Source organism: Lagenorhynchus albirostris, chromosome 2 (genome assembly GCF_949774975.1).
Source record: "Lagenorhynchus albirostris chromosome 2, mLagAlb1.1, whole genome shotgun sequence".
NCBI classification, from domain to species: domain Eukaryota; kingdom Metazoa; phylum Chordata; class Mammalia; order Artiodactyla; family Delphinidae; genus Lagenorhynchus; species Lagenorhynchus albirostris.
Genome location: NC_083096.1, coordinates 138,625,855 through 138,645,972, shown reverse-complemented (window position 1 = coordinate 138,645,972; position 20,118 = coordinate 138,625,855). Strand labels below are relative to the sequence as shown.

General features: G+C 36.7%; 2 protein-coding genes across 4 annotated transcripts in view; one reads left to right on the top strand and one right to left on the bottom strand.

Moving 5' to 3' along the window:
* PRKAA2 (protein kinase AMP-activated catalytic subunit alpha 2) overlaps window positions 1-14,331 on the top strand; it is a 71,278-nt gene extending 56,947 nt beyond the window's left edge. For 2 of the 3 annotated variants that reach the window (XM_060139931.1, XM_060139932.1), the window contains exon 9: window positions 131-14,331. In XM_060139931.1, the coding sequence (XP_059995914.1) occupies window positions 131-369 (239 nt within the window). In that variant the 3' untranslated portion in view covers window positions 370-14,331. The remainder of the gene's footprint in view (window positions 1-130) is intronic. The other variant, XR_009538920.1, reaches the window with a different exon arrangement.
* The window catches only part of FYB2 (FYN binding protein 2), an 86,350-nt gene continuing 78,744 nt past the window's right edge, over window positions 12,513-20,118 (bottom strand). Inside the window, 4 exon segments of the mRNA XM_060141930.1 lie at window positions 12,513-12,556; window positions 12,662-12,818; window positions 15,937-16,031; window positions 17,963-18,048. Coding sequence (XP_059997913.1) covers window positions 12,519-12,556; window positions 12,662-12,818; window positions 15,937-16,031; window positions 17,963-18,048 — 376 coding nt within the window. The 3' untranslated portion in view covers window positions 12,513-12,518.

Sequence of the window (20,118 nt, the reverse complement as noted above, 5' to 3'; positions counted from 1 at the left end):
ACATGACATCTGCTGTCAGGTTGCCCTTGCTCAGATGTGTTTACTTAATATTCTGAATAAGGTAGCTTCATAGGAAGGGCTCGGGCAAATATACCTTTCATATAAATTGCTCTTCTTTGGTCCATTTCAGATGAGGTGATGGAGCAGAGGTCTGGCTCCTCAACGCCCCAGCGGTCCTGCTCTGCTGCTGGCTTACACAGACCGCGATCCAGTTTGGATTCTGTAACTGCGGAGAGCCATTTGCTCTCGGGCTCCCTCTCGGGCTCCCTGATCGGAAGCACGTCGTCTTCAGTTCCACCTCGCCTGGGCAGTCACACCATGGATTTTTTTGAAATGTGTGCCAGTCTGATCACTACTTTAGCCCGTTGATGAGCTTTCCTTAGTCTCTGTCTTTCTGTTTTTGCACTGTGAAAATCAGATATATTCTTTAAATTATTGTTTTACTTATGGATATCACATACTCTGCAGTACTGGTTGAGAGCTGTGACTATCTCCAGGGGACGCTCAACGCCACTGAAATGACTGAGAACGTAAAAGTCTGACATTTCATTTACTGTAGAGATCTGTAATTCTGTTCTGCCTATGATAAATTTACACAGGTAGTATCTTTAATACGTGAACACTGATGAAGATTATTGTTAATCTAAAATTGTGGATTCACTACAGATGATTAATACACCTTTACTGGTAAACCATCTCTCAGTCAAAGGGTGGTTTGGCAACATCTTCTTGCTTTACTGTTTAGTGTAGATAAATCCAGTTTGCTTCCTAAATTTCAGCAGGCTTTAAGCTGTGTTTATGCACAAGAAGATTAAAAAAAATAGCCCAAACATTAGTAAGATAGTAATTAAATGTTGAAATCTTAAGAGCCAGCCCCCCAAATTTCAGAAACCAAGTTCTGCTAGCAGTTTTTGCAAATATTGCCCAGTGTTCAACAGAAGGGCTGTGGTCCTGAAACAGGTAACGGTCATTTCCAGGTTCCTTAAAAACAGCTATAACCAACTAGAGGTTTTATCTTGAGATTTTCCCGAATAACGTATTTAAGAGCCTTCAAGGTTCTACTCAGTACTGGAACATATGGAATTACAACCACCTTTGTCTTTTTCATAAACTTATATCATTTTACAACATGCCTTCAAAATCTACGTTTCTCAGATTCTTTTTCACTCTATTTATTTTTGTACTTCACCAAGCATGATAAAATAGTTAAATGAAACAAAGCAAAATGTCAACCGTCTCTTAAAGAGGACTCTTACCTTTGATCTCTTATTGTGTGTGGTGGTGTGGAGCTGTGTGTATGTCCTGTTGCATCCCATGATGCTAATTATTCATCAGAAGTTTGTTACTGTATTCACACCCCTCCCTCACCTTCCCTAGTCACCTTTGTCTTTGTTTATTGTTTGATCCTTAGTGGCTGATTGACTCAGCTTTGAAATCTTTTCTGGTTCTCTTTCTTTCTTCTATATCTTGGTTGCTAGCCATCCAGTTTGAAACACTGTTCTGGCCCTAAGGGCTTTTGTGTACTTCCAAAGTTTGGTAGGCTGTGACTTTCACTTTTGAACCTGGTAGGGCAGGGAAGCCTTAAACATTCAAAAAATTCTCTCTTGAATAAATATATGTGTTGTTTACATATATACATATATGTATTCGCACCAGTGCTTTTAAATGAAAAACCAAACTTTTTTTTTTTTGGCTATATGCAGGTTTTTTTAAGGCTTTTAAAAAAACAAAAAACCTATATACAGCAGGGTAGATAATAGCCCATTGATTATATTTTGTTTTAGTAAAAATATTTAATTTTAAAATTATGTATAATTTATCGCATTTGTATTTATTCATTTGTCTTGTCTAATATGTTATAATTAACAATCTCATTCACCTGACTTACCCTATAAAAGATTAAGCTCTTGAAAACAAAAAGTGACATTGCCTTGACAGGTTTCTCTTTGCCAAAAATAATGTGTTTTCTACCAAGAAGCAAATGAGAATGTTAGACCGGATTTCTCTTGTGTTTATGAAAGACAAGTATGTCTGTCTTTAAAGAGCTTTGAGTCAGGAGTTTGCAGTGTGTCACATCATATTGTTTTGCAGAACTTTTTAAAAATGGTGTTATTTAACTTTTAAGCCTGACTTCTTAATATCAAAATACAAGGAATCCTTATTAGCCAATTTGGGAAAGAGGGTGGGGTTGCAGGCAGTTAAGATGTGTTAAGTTTAAACCTTTGAAAGATTGCCACCTAGTGGCATCGAAGGATACTTTTTTGTGAATATTTTTATAGGGAAAAGCAGTCCTGCTGCATATAGGTATGGCATAATTTTGGCCTCAACAAATGTGTAAGTACTTCTTTAGGGAAAAACAGGGCCACCTCATAATACTTGCCTATGAATGGGGTGACCTTCAAAATAAGGAATTAATCTGATTCCTTATTCCCAAGGACAAAATCCCTAACAATTTTGAAGACAGAGAAACGGTAGGAAGGAATCCAGTGGCATTTTAGCTTCTTTAGTCTAATGAATCAAATGTTAGAAACTTATATCAAAATTGCTTTAAATGGATGACTGTCATGTTTTTTAAGAGTTAAGAAGTTATTTACTATTTTCTCATTCTTGCCAGTATTTATGAATATCTACATTTTGATAGCCATCTGTTGAATTTTAGGAGAACCAAGGGTCACAGTTTGGGTTCTTGTGTCCTTAAGGTTTTAGAGCACAGCTCTTCTGTGAATGTAGATGGCGTAGTACTTTGTTTGTAGAGAGAAGATTACAGGAGGCGCAGCCCAGCATAACAGGGCTAGAACATTTTCATAGGAGGCTCTTTGTTGCTAATGAGCAGGGAGAGGGAAAGAAATCAGTTGCTAAATTCCCACATTTCAGTCTTGTAAACTGGGTAATTGCGGATATGGTATGTGGTAGACAGACCTGGGGTAGGAACAGTTTCTTCAGTGTTAAGATTCTGGAGGAGAGCTTCTATTATTAGGCTACAGATAAAGTCTTAGCTATATCATGGAAATGGAGTCCACACTGGTTCTAGAACAGCATTTCCCAAACTGCATTCTGTCAGATGCTCTGTAGAAAAGGGGTTTCATTGAGCAAAGCTTGGAAAATGATGCATGTTACTCTCCTGCTTGAAGATGACAAAGGATGTGGGCATAAAGCCTTTGACCAGTCCTTCTGTGAAAAAAAGAAAACCGTTTAACTTTGTTTAATCCTGCTTTGCCCAGATTAATGTAAACATGGTTTTAAACTTACCATCCCCTGGGAAAAAACATATTTGAAAAATACTATTTTAAGAAAATTATTGTACCAGGTTGCCATAATGGGTAGATAAGAATAAGATTTCCTTTTCCCTTATCAGTTATTGGAGAGAATCTGGTTCAAAATCAGAATAATTCCATTTTAGCCTGTAGATATATTCATCTTGAGCGAATGCTGGATTAGTAGAATTTTATATGTCTACAACTTGTTTCATAGCACCTTGATTTTCTTAATCAGGTTGTGGTATTTTGTGGAGAGCAAAATTTATTCCTTTTTGTGTTGAATGGAGAACTGAAAAACCTTAAACAAGATTACTTCTAAAAATTGTCTAAGAGACTAGTAACTAATGCTTATGGCTCTATGGGTAATGAGTCAATAACATTGATTCTTACTTTCAGAAAGTATAGTCAGTGAACATTTTCTAAATACTTTTATATATAGAACACCATATTTAGATCTAATTCCTGTTATTCTTTAATGAAGGAACAAACAACATCCCAAATTAGATACGTTGGGAGGGAGGGAGGCAAACTATTATAAGTTGGGCTTTTGTTTTCATCAACAAATTTTTGAGACACTTTTGTAACCGCTAGTGTTTGCCTTCCTTGATACTTGCCAGCTATAAAGAGAATCCAAGAGCCTAAATTATTCAGAAATAACAGTATTCCATGTCAGGGAATTGGCTATATGTAGTACAGACAGTTCTCCCCTTTCTGCAAATAGGTTTCCTGGGACAGTTACAGAATCCTGGGCTTGCTTTCTCTTATTCCCTAGCCAGTTTGTACTCAGGGAATACAGATTGATTTTTTATTAGATGAGACATAATTGAGAAGATAATCATAGACAACTGTTACAGATTTTTTTGACTATTTGGATTTATCTGTAAATGTACAGTATATTGAGTTAATGTAAGCAATGCACCTTCCATTTATAAAATATAAGATCTTGGAATGTGCCTACCATAGACACTGCACGTTTGTCTATTCACTGGTTAATAATTTAAATCCTGTTAATGGCTGTGAAATCTCAGTATCTAAATGCTAGACGTGTTCACAGTTTTGTCTGTTTTTCTTTCTTTTTAAAGACCTCCACGTTTTCAATTTGGCACTCCTTTACCTGATCATTCTGTCACTCTGACTTTGAAAATAGGGGAATGTACTTTATTTTAATAATAGTTCTCAGAAACTCTAAAATTCTGGATGAGGGATCTGTGCAATCTGTTTGTAAGTCACATCCTGTGTTGGGCCTCATTTTTGTAACCTCTAAAGTGGGAGGGATAGATTAAAAGACTTCCGAGTTAACTTCAGAGAAGTTTGGTCTTCTCTGCCTTTTCATATGATGTGTATTAGTGCTCACTTTTTACACATTTAGAGATTTTATACTAGTGCGAATGGTCTGTATTTGTTTGGCGAGGTGTTTTGAAGGTATATACTAAAATATTTTTCTAAATACAGCTGCCTCCCTGGAATACAAATGGTAAAAATCATCCAGAAAACCAAACATGTTCAAATGTCATGTGTACTTGCCATAAAGCAAAAGATTACTAATTTGGAGTGATGGAAGTGTTCCATACATTTTAATAGTGATTTTTAGATCCAGAGACCCTCCATATCGTCTATTAACTTATTTAATACGTTACAGTAACCTTGTGAGTTAACGATTTTCCAGATGGGAAAGCAGGACCAGAAAGCTCTTCACAAGGCTTTAATGCCATACAAGTGTTCAGTGATGATCACTGCTCTTCATATGCCCCCTTCCTCTGGGGGAAAACAGTCTGAATCACTGAAATATCTGCATAGTTGAGTATTAAAAATAAAGATGTATTGCTTTCAAGTCTTAGAGTGACATGAAGTAGTCTTAACTGAATATTTTTTAGTTTAATTATTTGAACCAGTTGATTGTACTAACTAGATGTAATTATCTTAAGTATTTATGATTAGCATATTGATTTTTGTTAAGTACTTCTAAGTTATTGAGGGTGCTTAAAAAATACTGAAGAAACTTTTTAGGACATGATTCTTCCTTTATTTATATGATTCTCATAGCAAAGATTTTTTTAGAAAGTAAAACTAGCCCCAACTCCTATCTTAAATTATCATAGTTTTTGACTATTAATCTAAATTAGGCTTATCTAAATTTCATATACAGATTGATAATTTTTCATTTTATATGCATATTAGATGATAAGATGCTATTTTCATAGAGTATATTTCTATTCACAAACTACCTAATTATTATTGGCTTGATATGGAGTCTTTTAAACCTTATAAAAATTTGAAATGTAATTTATGTTTGAGCTTTTAAAAGTGTATCTTATTTAAGCAAGTTGCTGGCATCCTTACCAGCCTTTCCCTATATAATTATAATGCATTTGATGCCACTGGACAGTAATAACATAAAGAACAGGACCCACAGTCTAGACTATGTTGAGTTTTAATTAAACTTTTTCAGTCATAACCTGATAAGAATCAGGCTGGGTCTAGAAGTTAGACTGCGGGGCTGTATTAATTTCATGAGCCAGTGTTAATGTTTACTGCCAGCCTGCATAGCAACGCCCGTTTGCAGCCGTGATTGTGTATGTGACTTTTGGTAACTACCGTTTATAGGTCAAGCAGCTCAGATGTTATGGAAGTAGCTCATGGTTATTTGGACAAGCAGGGTCAGTAAATTTAAGTTACATTTGAAAAAGTGCAATTAAGGAAATCCGAGAGCAGAATGCTCTTTCCAGGAAAAAAGTGAAGTGCTTATAGAATATCCTAGCGTGACAGCTCTTTTGAACATACAGAGAATGTTGACAAGGTTCATACAGTGGGAATTTTTTAATTCGCGGTTTGCTACTTTGTGTCGATTTAAAACTTCAAGGAAGGATGGGAGGAAGGCTCAAGAGGGAGGGGATGTGGGGACATGTGTGTGCACATGGCTGATTCGCTTTGTTGGGCAACAGAAACTAACACAGTATTGTGAAACAATTATACTCCAATAAAGATGTATTAAAAAAAAGACTGAAGAAAAAAAAATTTCAAGGAAGGAATAGGAACATTCTAGCCAAGGAGAACTGCATATTTAATTTTTGCTGCTAATTTAAGCATGCATTTTTCACAGCTAAAAGTCCTTTTTAAGTTTTGTTACAAAGAAAGTCCATTTTTCTAGACAGATAACATTTTCCTAAGGGAAAAAACAGATCCACTAAAAAAACAAAAACACCTTAATTAATTGTGCCTTTTCTCTTGAGTTGTAGAACTAATAATTAGTCAAAAACTTGTTTAAACTGTGTTTTTTCCCTAATTCCTCTCATTTTTCCTTAAATCTGTCCTCCACAAACAGTCACATTGTTTGCTTTTGCCTGTTTGTTTTCAGGTTCCTTTGGCCAGACCTCACTATCATTGTCAGAAATTGTTCACTAAATGTGTTTTTCTGTTTGTTTTATGTTGCTTCACTTTTTAAGTCACCTTGGTAAAAGTATGGCTGCCTTTTCGTGTTTTTAAAATGAATGCAATGAATAGCAATCTTTATATTTCAACCCTTTAAAAAGTTTGTAAAGGAAAGAAATAATGCGGAGCAAAGAACAAAATCTAATTTTGAATCTGATTCTCAGTTTGGCTGCTTGACAGCAGCAAGTCATTTAACCTCATTTAGTTTTTTTAATCTACAAAATGTGGATAATAACCTACCTCACAGATGTGTGTGAGAAACTGAAGGCTCTTGCTTAAAATACAGGGTTTATCATCATATTTAATGTAAATCCCTTTCTTTTTTTTAATAGATATCTTTGATACTGATAGGATGAGTATCTTGATTTTAGGTAAGTCTTATGTGGTAAGAATATAGTGGTAAAAATGTTTAAGACCACAGTTTCACAAATTATGGTATTCTTATTTTAAGGGACTTTAAAAATTTCTTGAAAGTATCGAACATCCAGATATCAAATTTGTCTTTTGTTGCAGCAGATATTCAGAACTTCTTAAACTGTTGGCTGAAGATGCCTTAATGTACCAAAATACAGCTTTCTCTCCAGACTATTCACAAATATCTATGGTTGTATGATGTTTTGAGTGTTTAATGTAAAACTGTTAGAGAACTGTGAACTCTAAGCGTAGTAATCTTAATGTTTTAGGAAGAATGTGTTCTGTATCATGTATGCTTAAATATCATACAGTGACTTTTTGAGTGCAACAAACAAAACTGAAAGTTGACAGCCATTAGGTTGTGTCCATGACAATCATAAGAAAATGTAAGATTGGATATTAATTGTTCAGAAAATTTTCAGGAACACTTTGCATTCATTCTTTCTTAGCCCATCTTTGGAAAAAAAATCCCATAGGCTGATGCACTTACCCACCGAAGCATTTGATTACATATCTATTAAAATAATTTTTTTAACTGTTGAAATTGGGATCATTTTCTATAATTCATTTCAGGAAGGGGAAAAAAAGACCAGACTCTTAGTGCTTTTGTGTTTTAATAACCATAGATTCAAAGTTCAGTTTTGTTTGTTATGTATTTTTTGTGAGTGTTAAATGATCAGTGGGAAGAATGTCTTCCAGCAACTGTGTGGTAAAGATGTCTTCTTGAATTACACAGCATTTCATAGTTATAGGTTCTCCCTAGTTAATACTTGCACTGTACAAACTCATAGGTAACAAACAAACACAAAAGAGAAAAGCAGCCTATCTGATTACTTATAAGCTTTTTTCACAAAATCAAATTAAAGTCTCTGCTTAATTTGAAAGCTGTTTTGTTTCTGTTCAGTCGTTAAGCTAATATTCTGCAACTCAATTAATAGTTACAGACAAAGCCATTGTAGAACTTTGCTTCCTGTGATTCCTTGGCGATTCCATACCATCTTTGCCCACTTTTGTCTTCCTTGTTGTACACTGTAGTTTCTAACTTCCGCCATTGTATTAGTTTCCTATTGCTGCCATAAGAAGTTACTACAAACTTAGTGACTTAAACAGCACAAATTTATTGTCTTACAGTTCTGTAAGTCAGAAGTTCGGTGGGCTTAGCTGGTGTTTCTGCATCAAGTTACACAGGCTGAAAACCAAAGCATTGGTAGGGCATGGTTCTGGGGCAGAGTCTGTTTCAAAGCTCATTCAAGTTGGTGGTGAATTTAGTTCTGTGCTGCTGTGGGACTGCAGTCCCATTTCCTTTCTGGGTTTGGCTTGTAGCTTCTAGAGACCAGCATCATTCTCTGGTCCATGGCTCCCTTCACCTTCAAAGCCAGTGACAGGGGGCTTATGCTTCAAATGTCGCCTGCCTCTTCTTCACTGCATCGCTAACTGGCTGACTCTTCTGCCTTCCTCTTCTGATTGTAAGGGCCCATGCTATTAAATAGGGTTCACTTCCATAACCTTCCTATTTAAGGCCAGCTGGGTAGCAAACAATTTCATCTATAAAAAGTCTCTTTTTTCCAAGTCACATTAACATATTTACAAGTATTAAAACCAGGACACGGAGGCCAAAATTCTGCTTACCATAGAAGACCTCAGGTTTACAACAAAATTTTACACTGAAGGCTGCTGAGAATAGAGAACAAGCAATGTAGCTGTGGTCCCATGTGCTTATGATGGTCACCTCCCATATTTATATATCGAAAAGCAACTTTTTGAAAAATATATGCTAGCTCTCATTAAAAACACATCAAAGTCAAGCTATATAAGATTTCAATTTGCTTTATCCAAACTTAGATTTGTTTTTATTAGTGAATACTTTTTTTCCTTTATTTCCTAAATTGTATGGGTAATACATGCTTATCGTAGGAAATCTGAGTACAGGAAGTTTGAAGAAGCTGGAAAAAATCATCCAAACCCTGTTACCCAGAAACAACCACTTCTTAGGAATTTGTCATTATATATTGACTTTTTGCCCTTCCTCTTCTTCCCCTCAGAATCTATGTTTTAAAAGTTCTGAACATGTACGGGAGAGGCCCTGCTCAAGAGAAAGCTATGTCGACTTGGAAGACCAAGTGTGTCAGAGGTACTCAGAAGGAGGAAGGGACAGCTTTGGTGGTGCATGTTAACAGGTTGCTGGTGGCCCGGCCTATAAATGAATGAGAGGCCCAGTGGAAGCCTCTGTTAGGGTCAAGTCCCTTTGTAAGCTGTCTTTTATCCAACAGAGTGTTCTCATCTTTAATGATTTCTTTTTATGCAAAATTAAACAGTAAAATAGACACTCGTTTTTCCATTGAAATGTTCTGCTAGATGAGGGTTTCTAGGAGACAGATGACATTTGCTTGAGACATTACTGAAACTTTAGTTATAATGTTTACATTAAAGAACCTTGTAGATTAATAGTGTATGAAGTTCAGTTTCAGTGCCGTGATTTAAAGAATGGAAGAAATGTGGCTGATAGCGAAACAGAAACAACTACTTCGATGTGGATGGAATGTTCTTCCTAAAAATGTATTCCATATCAATAAATAGAAATTAGTTACTAGTTTATGTTAGACCAAATGGTTTATACTTCAAAAAACACAGAAAAGTGTTCAGTTTCAAAAGCCTGTTAAGTATATCTATGTAAAATTATTACATCCTAGCCATTCTTTCAAGTCTTAACCTTTGAATTTCAAAAACCTGTTTTTGTGTTCAGCATCTTCCAACTTCAGAAAAGGCCAGGTACTAAATATAACAACACTTAGTATTTTGTATTAAGGATTTTAGGACACTTTTATTTATATTATTACATTACAGCCTGACAACAACCCTGAGAAGCAGACAAGGTGAGTGTTATTAGCCCTGCTTTACTGATGAGGAAATGGAGACGCATAGCTGAGTCATGGAATTAGAATAAGAGGCCATGTGATGCGATGGAATGTGCATGGGACAAACCTATGTCAGGTAAAATGTAGTCCCCCTGCCGCCTCAGGATTTAAGATACTTCATGTTTTGGTGCGGTGGCAAGTGTGCTATGTGGGTTTTGATCCTCGTTTGTACAGGATTATTGCAGGAATGGTGTCTGCTCAACATGGCCCGGTACTCCCTCTGGTTTTGCCCATGGGCCATACCTGTCCCGTGTCCTCCTCTTCTACCGTGCCCACAGTGTGGGAGAGGGCTGCTGTTGCCCGGTTGCCCGGTCTCTCACCGAGAAGTAAATTCAATCCGGGGGGGGGGGGGGTCCAAGCAGAAATATATTCTAAGTCTGTCTTTGGTGCCTGCCTTAATCTCATCTCCCAGAAAAGAAATCTCAGTGTCACTTCCTAATTCCTTTTCTCTCTCACTTCTACCTCTAATGGGGGCTCCTGAAACTATATATTTCTGTTGCTGCTGTCTTAAGGTCTAGTGGTCTTAACGCCTCAAAATATTGCAAAATTAACTAGTCTCCTCTCATTCTAATCTGTCATCCATAATCTTTCAGCCATATTGCCATGATTTTTTTTTCCTTTTTTCTCCGCACACCTGGCATTGTCTTCCTGCTTAAGACCTTTGAATGGTTCCTACTCTCTAAAGGAAAAAAAGTCCAAGTGAACTCTGTCACATTCTAGCCCTGACTTACCCCATTCTAGCACTTGCCATTTCCTATCAGATACACTGTAGTCCTTTTACCTTGAATTTCTTCCTGGTCACCAGGCAGAGCATGGATTTTTCCATCTCTGTGTCTTGTCTAACAAATATATGTGTTTAAAGGCCAAGCTTCAGTGTCACCTGTATGTTGTGTGTTATAATTGTTATTTGTAATAACCTCTGTACCTATCTTCCTCTCTAAACTTTATGAATACTTTTGATCCCTGTCTTCTAGAGTAAGCTTGGCCTTTATTGACACGTGCCATTTGGAACAAGAAAAAGAAGATAAAAGAATATAGAAGCTTAAAAAATAGTCTCACAGTATAAAGGATGAAGCCACGGATCATACCCTTGAAGGGCAGGATCACCCTAACAGGCAGTGTACATCATCTGAAAAATAGAATGTTATTTATGGCTCAGATTATTTATGTTTCTTTACTTTCTGTAAGTAAAAATACCTATGAATTATTTTAATAGATAATCTGGGCATAAACAAAATAATATTCTGTTGTTTAAAAGAAGTAAAATGGTTATTTTAAACTGATAACAGCATATATATTATTTAAATTTTATTAAATATATTTAGGCAATTCTCAAAATGTTGGGTGAATTTAGGAAAAAACTACTTTTCAGCACACTATTCCCAAAGAAACCAATTTTGGGCAGCATTTGTCTGATTTTAGTTTTGTGACAAAGCTGGTATATAAATGTCCTTCTGCTTTGAGATATACCTTAAATTGGAATATTTATAAGATGTTGGTTATACTATTTACTTTTCAGAATTAAATTACACCCAATTTAAACGCACAACATCGTCTAGAAATTATAAACACTCGTGTACTAACATTAGAAGCATTAGAAGCAAACTAACCATCTGCACAACTGGCTAGGTGCCATAAGGCGTGATTTCTGACTTTGGACATGGCTCATTAAACAAGTGCTGGAATGCCAACACACACTGTTTCACATTCTCTTGAGCCAGCAGTGAAATAGATACTGAAATAGACATTGAAAGATAACTGCTTAGGAGCAAAATCTGCATCTAAATGTGGAGGGTTTGTTTTTCTCCTCTAAATTCCTGATGAAAGTTTCCACAGATTCCACCATCTCATGCTGACACGTAAACTGATGTGAGGCAGGACTGAGACCTTAGAACGAGTTCTCACTTGTGCAGACTGTACCATTTGATCTTGATCTTCCTAAGGTGACTAAACTTCATGCCTGAGAAAAAAGAAAAATAGACAAACATTTTGAAATACAGGTCCATGGAATAGTGAGTAGGAGATTTCAGGGGAATTTTTTATCCAGTTTAATTTTTTTTTTTTTTTCGGTACGCGGGCCTCTCACCATTGTGGCCTCTCCCACCGCGAAGCACAGGCTCCGGATGCGCAGGCCCAGTGGCCATGGCTCACGGGCCCAGCCACTCCGCGGCATGTGGGATCCTCCCAGACTGGGGTATGAACCCGCATCCCCTTCATCGTTAGGCAGACTCTCAACCACTGCGCCACCAGGGAAGCCCCCAGTTTAATACTTTTATGCTCCTTTAAAATGTTTATAAATATGCTCCGTAGAGAAGTTTGATAACCTCAGGAGCGGCAGACACAAAAATAGTCTCTTCCAAGTAATCCTTACAGAATAGGGCATTGCAGATTGAAAAACTTTTCCTGAATTTAAATATATGAAATAGTCTTTCCTTGAGACTTATAGACATAATAATGTATTATGTATTTAGAATTTATTATTTAAAGTATAAAATCAAACCACTTACTTGAAATCTAGATGTTCAATTAGCACATATCCATCTATAGAAATAAAAATCACTATTACTAATCTGAAAGTTATAATGCTTTGAGGTTTTTTTAAAAAACAGTGATTGAAATCTCATGGGCAATAAGCCAGTAACTTACATTTGCCTTTAGAATTGCGACATATCACTAGATTTTCTTCAGTGATATCAATGACTTCCAGTTCTTCTCCAGGGGTTATTGGCAAGTCGAATATTCCATTTCTTGAATTATTGGAACATGCCACTGCTGTGTTCATGACAGTAATTTCTTTGTCATACTGAAAGGAGAAATTCCTAATCGGAATGTGCTTGCATAGTTTTCATTCTTTTTCATTGTAACAAAATTAATGGAAGACATACTATACTAACCTCAAAATAAACTCAAGATGCTAGATATTAATTAGTTAACTAATGACTAAGGGACAGAAAATAATAGCAAGATATTCAGGGAAAGAAAAGTTATTTAAGGAAATAATGGTACATTTATTATTATCACAATCTTTCTTACAGTTGTTTGTTACGATCATATTTTCAAAGTGTTTTCACACCCATTATCTAATTGTACTAGAATGAATTCTGGTGGGTGAGAAGGTGTTAACATTGGTATAAATTAAGTACCATGAATGGTACGTTCACTGTTGCAGTAATAAAGTCACCACCAAACCTGGGAAAGGACAAGTTAAAAAAGGAAAAAAAAAGAGGGAAAGAGAAAAACCTCTTTCTTTGTGTAGTACTTTAGAGTTTATAATTCTTTCTTACACACAGCATTTCTAGCTGTTCTTTCTACCCTTCCTCTCTGGTGGGCTCATATATTCTTATATACATACAGCTGTAGCACACACATTTTAAAGATGTGTGGGGCAATTCCCACTCTCGCTTGGTGGTTAAAGACGAGCATTTGTGGAAAAAACTGAGGAATTTGATTTCTGACCTCAGGGGAGTTTTTTTCTGTGTGGTAAACTAGCCAACCCATACATCAACAGGTACACCACCTTCTAATGTAACTGAAATCCATTGACTGGAAAATAATAGTTCCAGAATATGTAGCTTATATTTACAGATGTCCGCTTCACCAAATTAGGGTGGCCAAACATCTTCCTTTGCTTGGGATAGTCTCTACTTATAGTTAATGTCTCTATTTATAAATACTTACTGTGATTAAGTGTGCCTCCTTCCACTCTCAGAAGCGTCCTGAATTTGGATGATAAATTATGATTAACCTATACCAAATGGGATCTAATCCACACAATTTTTCTTTTGCCTAACAGAGTGATCTTACCCTTTCCAGGCCATTGTTCACTGTGAATGCACAGTGATTTCTTAAAATGTAAACCTGATTAGGTGGTCACCTTCTTTTTTTATAAAGTCCTAGAAACTCTTCATTCAGGGTAAGATCCACATTTCTTAGTTTGACATTCAGAGTCCTTTGCCTACCGTCATTCCCCGTCCCCCCGTTTCTGTCCCCTTTATTGAAGCCACATCAAGCTATGTGATAAGCCTGAATGTGCCGTGTACCTTACATATGTCCATGCCATTGCTCCTACTGTTTTCTCTGCCTGAAATACTCTTCTTTCTTAGGTACCTTTTGTGAAGACTTTCATGACTGCCATGTATAATTTACTATTTTAACTGCACTTTGTATATACCCCTATTGTGGATTCTGATTAACATGCTGTCTCATACATTGAAAATGGAAAACAGTTCTACCCATCCTTGTACCCTCAATGCCTGGTACAAATGGGGCACCCAATATTTTGTGATTTGAGCTGAATAAAAATTATTGAAACTGTATAGTTTTTCTAAAGATATATCAAGGAAACTCATCATAGGTGATTAGGAAGAATAGACTCACGTACATATGAGAATGGGGATTTCTGTCCCATATGAGAGTGTCACAGAGTGTCCCAGCTACAGTGGGGGGCACTAGATGGAACGTAGGGTCCTTTCAACAAGTAATTGTTACACACTTGTTTTTCAGCTAATCAAATAACGTCACAGTTTGCAGTAAATCATTTCATATCACAATTCCTAGATATAGTAACCCTAATCAGCTTTGGTCCAAGCAGAATTTATTAATGATTATGAGGGATTTGTATATGTTCCTATGTTCAGTCCAAAAACGTTTTTGGATATTTACACAGTGTTAGGTACTCCTATTCTGCTCTGTGTATGGATATAAGGATAGATAATATACCCTTGTCCTCCAGGAGCTCATAGTTTAATTGGTGAACATGTAATTGCAATAATGCTAATGTTTTGTGATAAGCTAGAGGTTTGCTCAGGTATATAGGTATGTAGTTTCTTTAATCAGGAAGTGTGGGTTCCTAGAGGAGATGCCTCGATTTGGTCAGATGGAGAAAAGTAGCAAGGGTACACCAGACAGTTGGAACAGACCAGATAAATGCCTAGAGGAAGGAAATAGCAGGGCAAGGATAAAGGTGTACGTTCATTCAAGAAACAGAACTATGAACAATCTGTGGCCAAGGCACAAAGTGCAAGGTGAAGAATGGCAGGAAATAAAACCAGAAAGACAAGCAAAGGTCATGACATGAACCGCTTTATATCTCATGTTAAGAAAACCTAATCTTTATCTATTTGGCAATGGGGAACTTTTGAAAGATTTTAGGCAAAGTAGTAATTTGGACAGATTCCATGAGCAGGATGCATACTTTCTCTCAATCCAATGTCTGGTACATGGAAGGTGTTCAATGTATGTTTCTTAAAATTAATAAATTCTCACTGTGACAGTATATGAAATCAAAAGGGAGGAGTGTTTGAACCTTGGCATTATAGAAAAATGCTCCATGGACTCTAAATGAAAGAAGTTTTTAATCATTTAGTGTGACCATTTTTATGTTGGGAGCTGGAGGGAAAACTTGAACAAGACAAAAATCTCTTCTTCAGAAGGGACTCAAGACTTTAGTTTAGAATACACACACACACACACACACACACACACACACACACACACACACACACACACACACACACACACACACACACACACACACACACACACACACACACACACACACACACACACACACACACACACACACACACACACAGTAATACCCCTGATCAGTGTTATAACGGATACTGTATAATAGATGTATGAAATGTGCTGAGGGAGTAACTTTGCCTGGTTGAGTTAGGGAAGTGTGGGTGACATTTGAACAGAGCCTTAAAGAATGACTTAGCAGTTTTTCCAGGTAGAGGAAATAGCATGTACGAAGGCATGATAATATAGAAATGTATCAGGAAAAAATTAACATATCAGATGTTTAATCAAAGATCATGTCAATCCCAGTGAGGCAGACGTGCAACACACTTATAGAATTTTTAAAAACAGAAATTCCTCTTATTGTTAATTTTTACTTTCAGAGGAGAACGTACCTCGAATCTTTCTCTAAAACGTTTTTCTTCTCTTTCCATTCTGTTCTTTTCTAAGTTTTGCTTCTTGGTTTTGAAGAAATTCCTGGGAGATAAGCAGGCAGAAATATGCAGGTAGAGTGAAGTGTATTATAATAAAACTCTAAGCTTCCAAAGCCATAAACTCATTCTGTTTCAGGATAAATTCAGATATAATTTTATGTGTTTAATTTTATACCATCTTCCTGTTGCCTCTCCTTCCTCAAATCTATCTGCATACCTTCCTCCAGAGTCATCTTTCTAAAATTTAATTGATCATGTCACTCTCTTGCTTAAAACCTTTCAATCTGTCTCTACTGCCTATAAGATAAAGTCAAATTCCTTAGTGTGGTACACAGGGCACTTTATAATCTGGCCCCAACCTACCTTTCCAGCTGCCCTTTTCCATATACATTCAAAGTCTACATGGAACATCTTGGAAGGTGGGCTGTCATTTCTATGCCTTTATACCAGGGATACCCTTCCCCAGACTTCTCTGAAAACTGGTCATCATCTTTGATTAATAAAGGGATAATAAAAGGGTTGCACTAATATAGAAAGTAATTCTTATTGGTAGAGTAAGTTATGGTAGAAACCATTTAAAAAGGAACAAAGAACACATAGAAAATTGATACATCAATTTACAGGAATAATAATAGACTCAATATTGCATTTTCAAATTTACTCAGTTGAGAAAAAAAGTAAACCATTATATCAGTTTGTTGTAAGAAATAATAAAGCACGAGAAGATTGTTTCCTAAAAAGACTTAGGTATAGACATTAAAATACTAGAAAGCTTTTTTTGGGGTGGGGAAGGTAAACAATTTCACTGTTATTTCATCTCTTGGAATTCTGTTTCGTTATGCTACGCAAAAGTAGAAGTGTGAAGTTTAAGGTAGAAAGATGCTCTTCTTGTCTAAGGAATACATCTTTCCAACTTGGGAAAAATAAATTACATCCAGTCTAAACTTAAAGAAAACAAACTTAAGGGAAGGGCCATCCTATGCCATCCTCTGAGTTTAAATTTGGTATAGACTGATGTCTGATTTCTTTTGGGGTGCCCATGTAGGACTTTTCTAGACAGATTTCCCAGAGCAGACAGACCATGCAGTGTTCCCAGCTCAATGACCGTTTAGACAAGGATTTCCCCAAGACACGTGTTAAACAAAGTGCCTCAGCTCCTGCCCCATATCCCAGCAACTGAGAAGACTGAAGCACAGAGCACTAAGTGACCATCAGAGATAGTAAAAAACATCACCAAGGGCTTCCCTGGTGGCGCAGTGGTTGAGAGTCTGCCTGCCGATGCAGGGCACACAGGTTCGTGCCCCGGTCTGGGAAGATCCCACATGCCGCGGAGCGGCTGGGCCCGTGAGCCATGGCCGCTGAGCCTGCGCGTCTGGAGCCTGTGCTCCGCAACGGGAGAGACCACAACAGTGAGAGGCCCGCGTACTGCAAAAAAAAAAAAAAAAAAAAAAAAAAATCACCACCCCACCAAGCCAACTGGGAATTTGAATCACATGAATAAAGGTGAGATCTTGAATCAATAAAACATTCTTTTTTATTTCTAACACTAATGTAGTGATAACTAGAATTATATTGTATTTTAGGAAAATCAGTCTTACTATATGATACCTAGTTTCTCTTCTCAAAGCATCATTTAAGTACTAATTGGTGTATTATTTAAGCTCTGTCTTACTGGGGAGAAGTTCCTACTGCCCAAAGGAAGACTGGAAATTTTTCATCATTTGATAAGGAGTGACTAGAATTCTTCTCTTGCTCCCTGTCCACCAAAAGCAGGAATGATAAAGATAAATGTGTGGGACACTTTACATTTTCATTCTTTTTCTCTTTTAATCCTCTCAGTTGTACTATAATGTAGGTGTTAATATTCTCATTCTGTAGATGAGGAACCTGAAAGTCAAATTTAATGACCTGCCCAAGGCCACACAGCTAGTAAGAGGTATAAATCGCAGCAGATAAGCTGTAATTTAAGTGTACTTTTGTGCTTACCTTTCTGATTCTTTAGCACCATTTTTCTCTTTTTTTTCCTTTGATATCAAAAACTTGGACTTCCAAGTCTTTAGTTTATCTTCACCACTGAGAAGAAAAATATTTTGAGCAAGTAAATTAAGATTGAACTAAAACCCTTACGGAACAATCAGTACTTTCTGGGAAACTGTGTTTTACCAAAAAATTAAAAAGTCATCTAGAAGTATATTTTGATAATCTATGGCAAGGCCAGAGCGTAAATATTTTAGGCTTTGCAAGCCATGCCATCTCTATGGTAACTACTCTGCTATTGCGACATGCCATCTCTATGGTAACAACTCGGCTATTGCGACTGTATTTACAATAACAAGTGGCCGGCCATATTTGGCCCCCAGGCCATAGCTTGCCAGCGCCTGATCTGTGGCAATCCAAATTTGAAGCCAGAATCTGAAAAAGAATGGATATATGTATATGTATAACTGAATCATTTTGCTGTACACCTGAAACTAATACAACATTGTAAATCAACTATACTCCAATATAAAATAAAACTTAAAAAAAAAAAATTGAAGCCAGAAGCCAACCTGCTTATAATCACACTTCCTCTCCTTTCTGAGCCTCAGTTTCTTCACCTCTAAAACGTGAATGATAAAATGGACTTTAACTGTGGGACAAGACTAATGCAACTAGTATTTAGCATTAGCAGAAAAGGATGCAGAGAGGAGAGAGGGTATTATAGAAAGAACTAATATGTTTTGAGCCCCTATGTGTCAAGTCTTATGCTAGGCATTTTACATATGTTAACTAATGTGGTTTTTATAGGAAGTATTACAACAGTCCTTTAAAGTAGTCTTTCATAAAGTTTTACAAAGGGGGAAAGAGATGATCTAGGTAACTTATTATGGTCACAGAAATAGTGGCTTTGAACCCAGTGGCTTTGAATCCAAGTGTGTTTGACTCCAAAGTCTATGGTCTTTCATCATGCCTGCTGCTTTAAAACTTTACTCTGCTGTTATGACAAAGTAACCAATATGTTCATCATTGATGGGAGCAAAACTGGCCCCTCCTCTATCAACCGTCTGTATGTCTATGGTGTCTGCACATCAGAACACAACTTTTCACTGGATAAATTATAACCACAAGAATATTACGTCAGAGGAATTTAAAATTTTTTCAGTGACATTGTGTCACAATTCCCTTCAGATTATGGTCACGAGGTCCAACAGAATATCAGGGACTCAGCATCTGACGAGCATTAAAGATAAGGCCTAGGAATATGGGTTTAACAGGTACAAACTACTACACATAAAATAGATAAGCAGCAAGGATTTACTGTATAGCACAAGAAATTATATTCAATATTATAATAACATAATGGAATATAATCAGAAAAAATAACTGGATCAGTGTGTTGTACACCTGAAACTAACACAATATTGTAAATCAACTCTACTTCAATAAAAAAGAAAGATGCAGCTTAGGGAAAGCTTTTAAGAAGACTTCCAGGACTCGTCTAGGGATCTCCGATCACTCTCTTTTCTCAATGTCTGTTGCCTTTGGAGTCTATAACAAGGAGCTCAGCAGTTACTTCTTTTCTAATTGTCTGATGTTCACTCATTTTATCTCTTCACTTTAGGTTCCCAAAAGATGGGATCCAGACACACACATTCCAGATATACCTACCACAAGCTCAGCACAGTGCTAGGCACAGAGCAAGTGTTTAATGAGAACTTGTGCATGGACTTCCTAGGCAGGAGCTATAGCTGTGAGGGCAAGGAACAGGCAAAGCAAATGCCTGCTTAACAGTTTATTTTCTTTAATGATTATAAAACAACATATTATTTTCAGAAAAGTCATACTAATTTTTACCCATGCTAACCATGTGACCATTACAGTCAACTCTTTGTCAACTTATTTTAGCTTTCATAGGGATCTAGTTAGAGAGCTTAATTAATTTGGCAGGATGAGGATTGTTTTTTTTTGCCATATCACAGGTTAAGAAACTAAGATTCAGAGAAGTAACATGACAGCCATAGGGCCCACTGGGACCAGGTGGTAGAAGCTGTTCCAGTGTCTTTTTCAAGATTCCCCTCCTCTTCCTTCCCTTGCTGACTCTCTAGGGGAAATTCTAATGAACAGAAGGAAATGAAAATCAGAGGTCCGGATTGTCTAGCAACA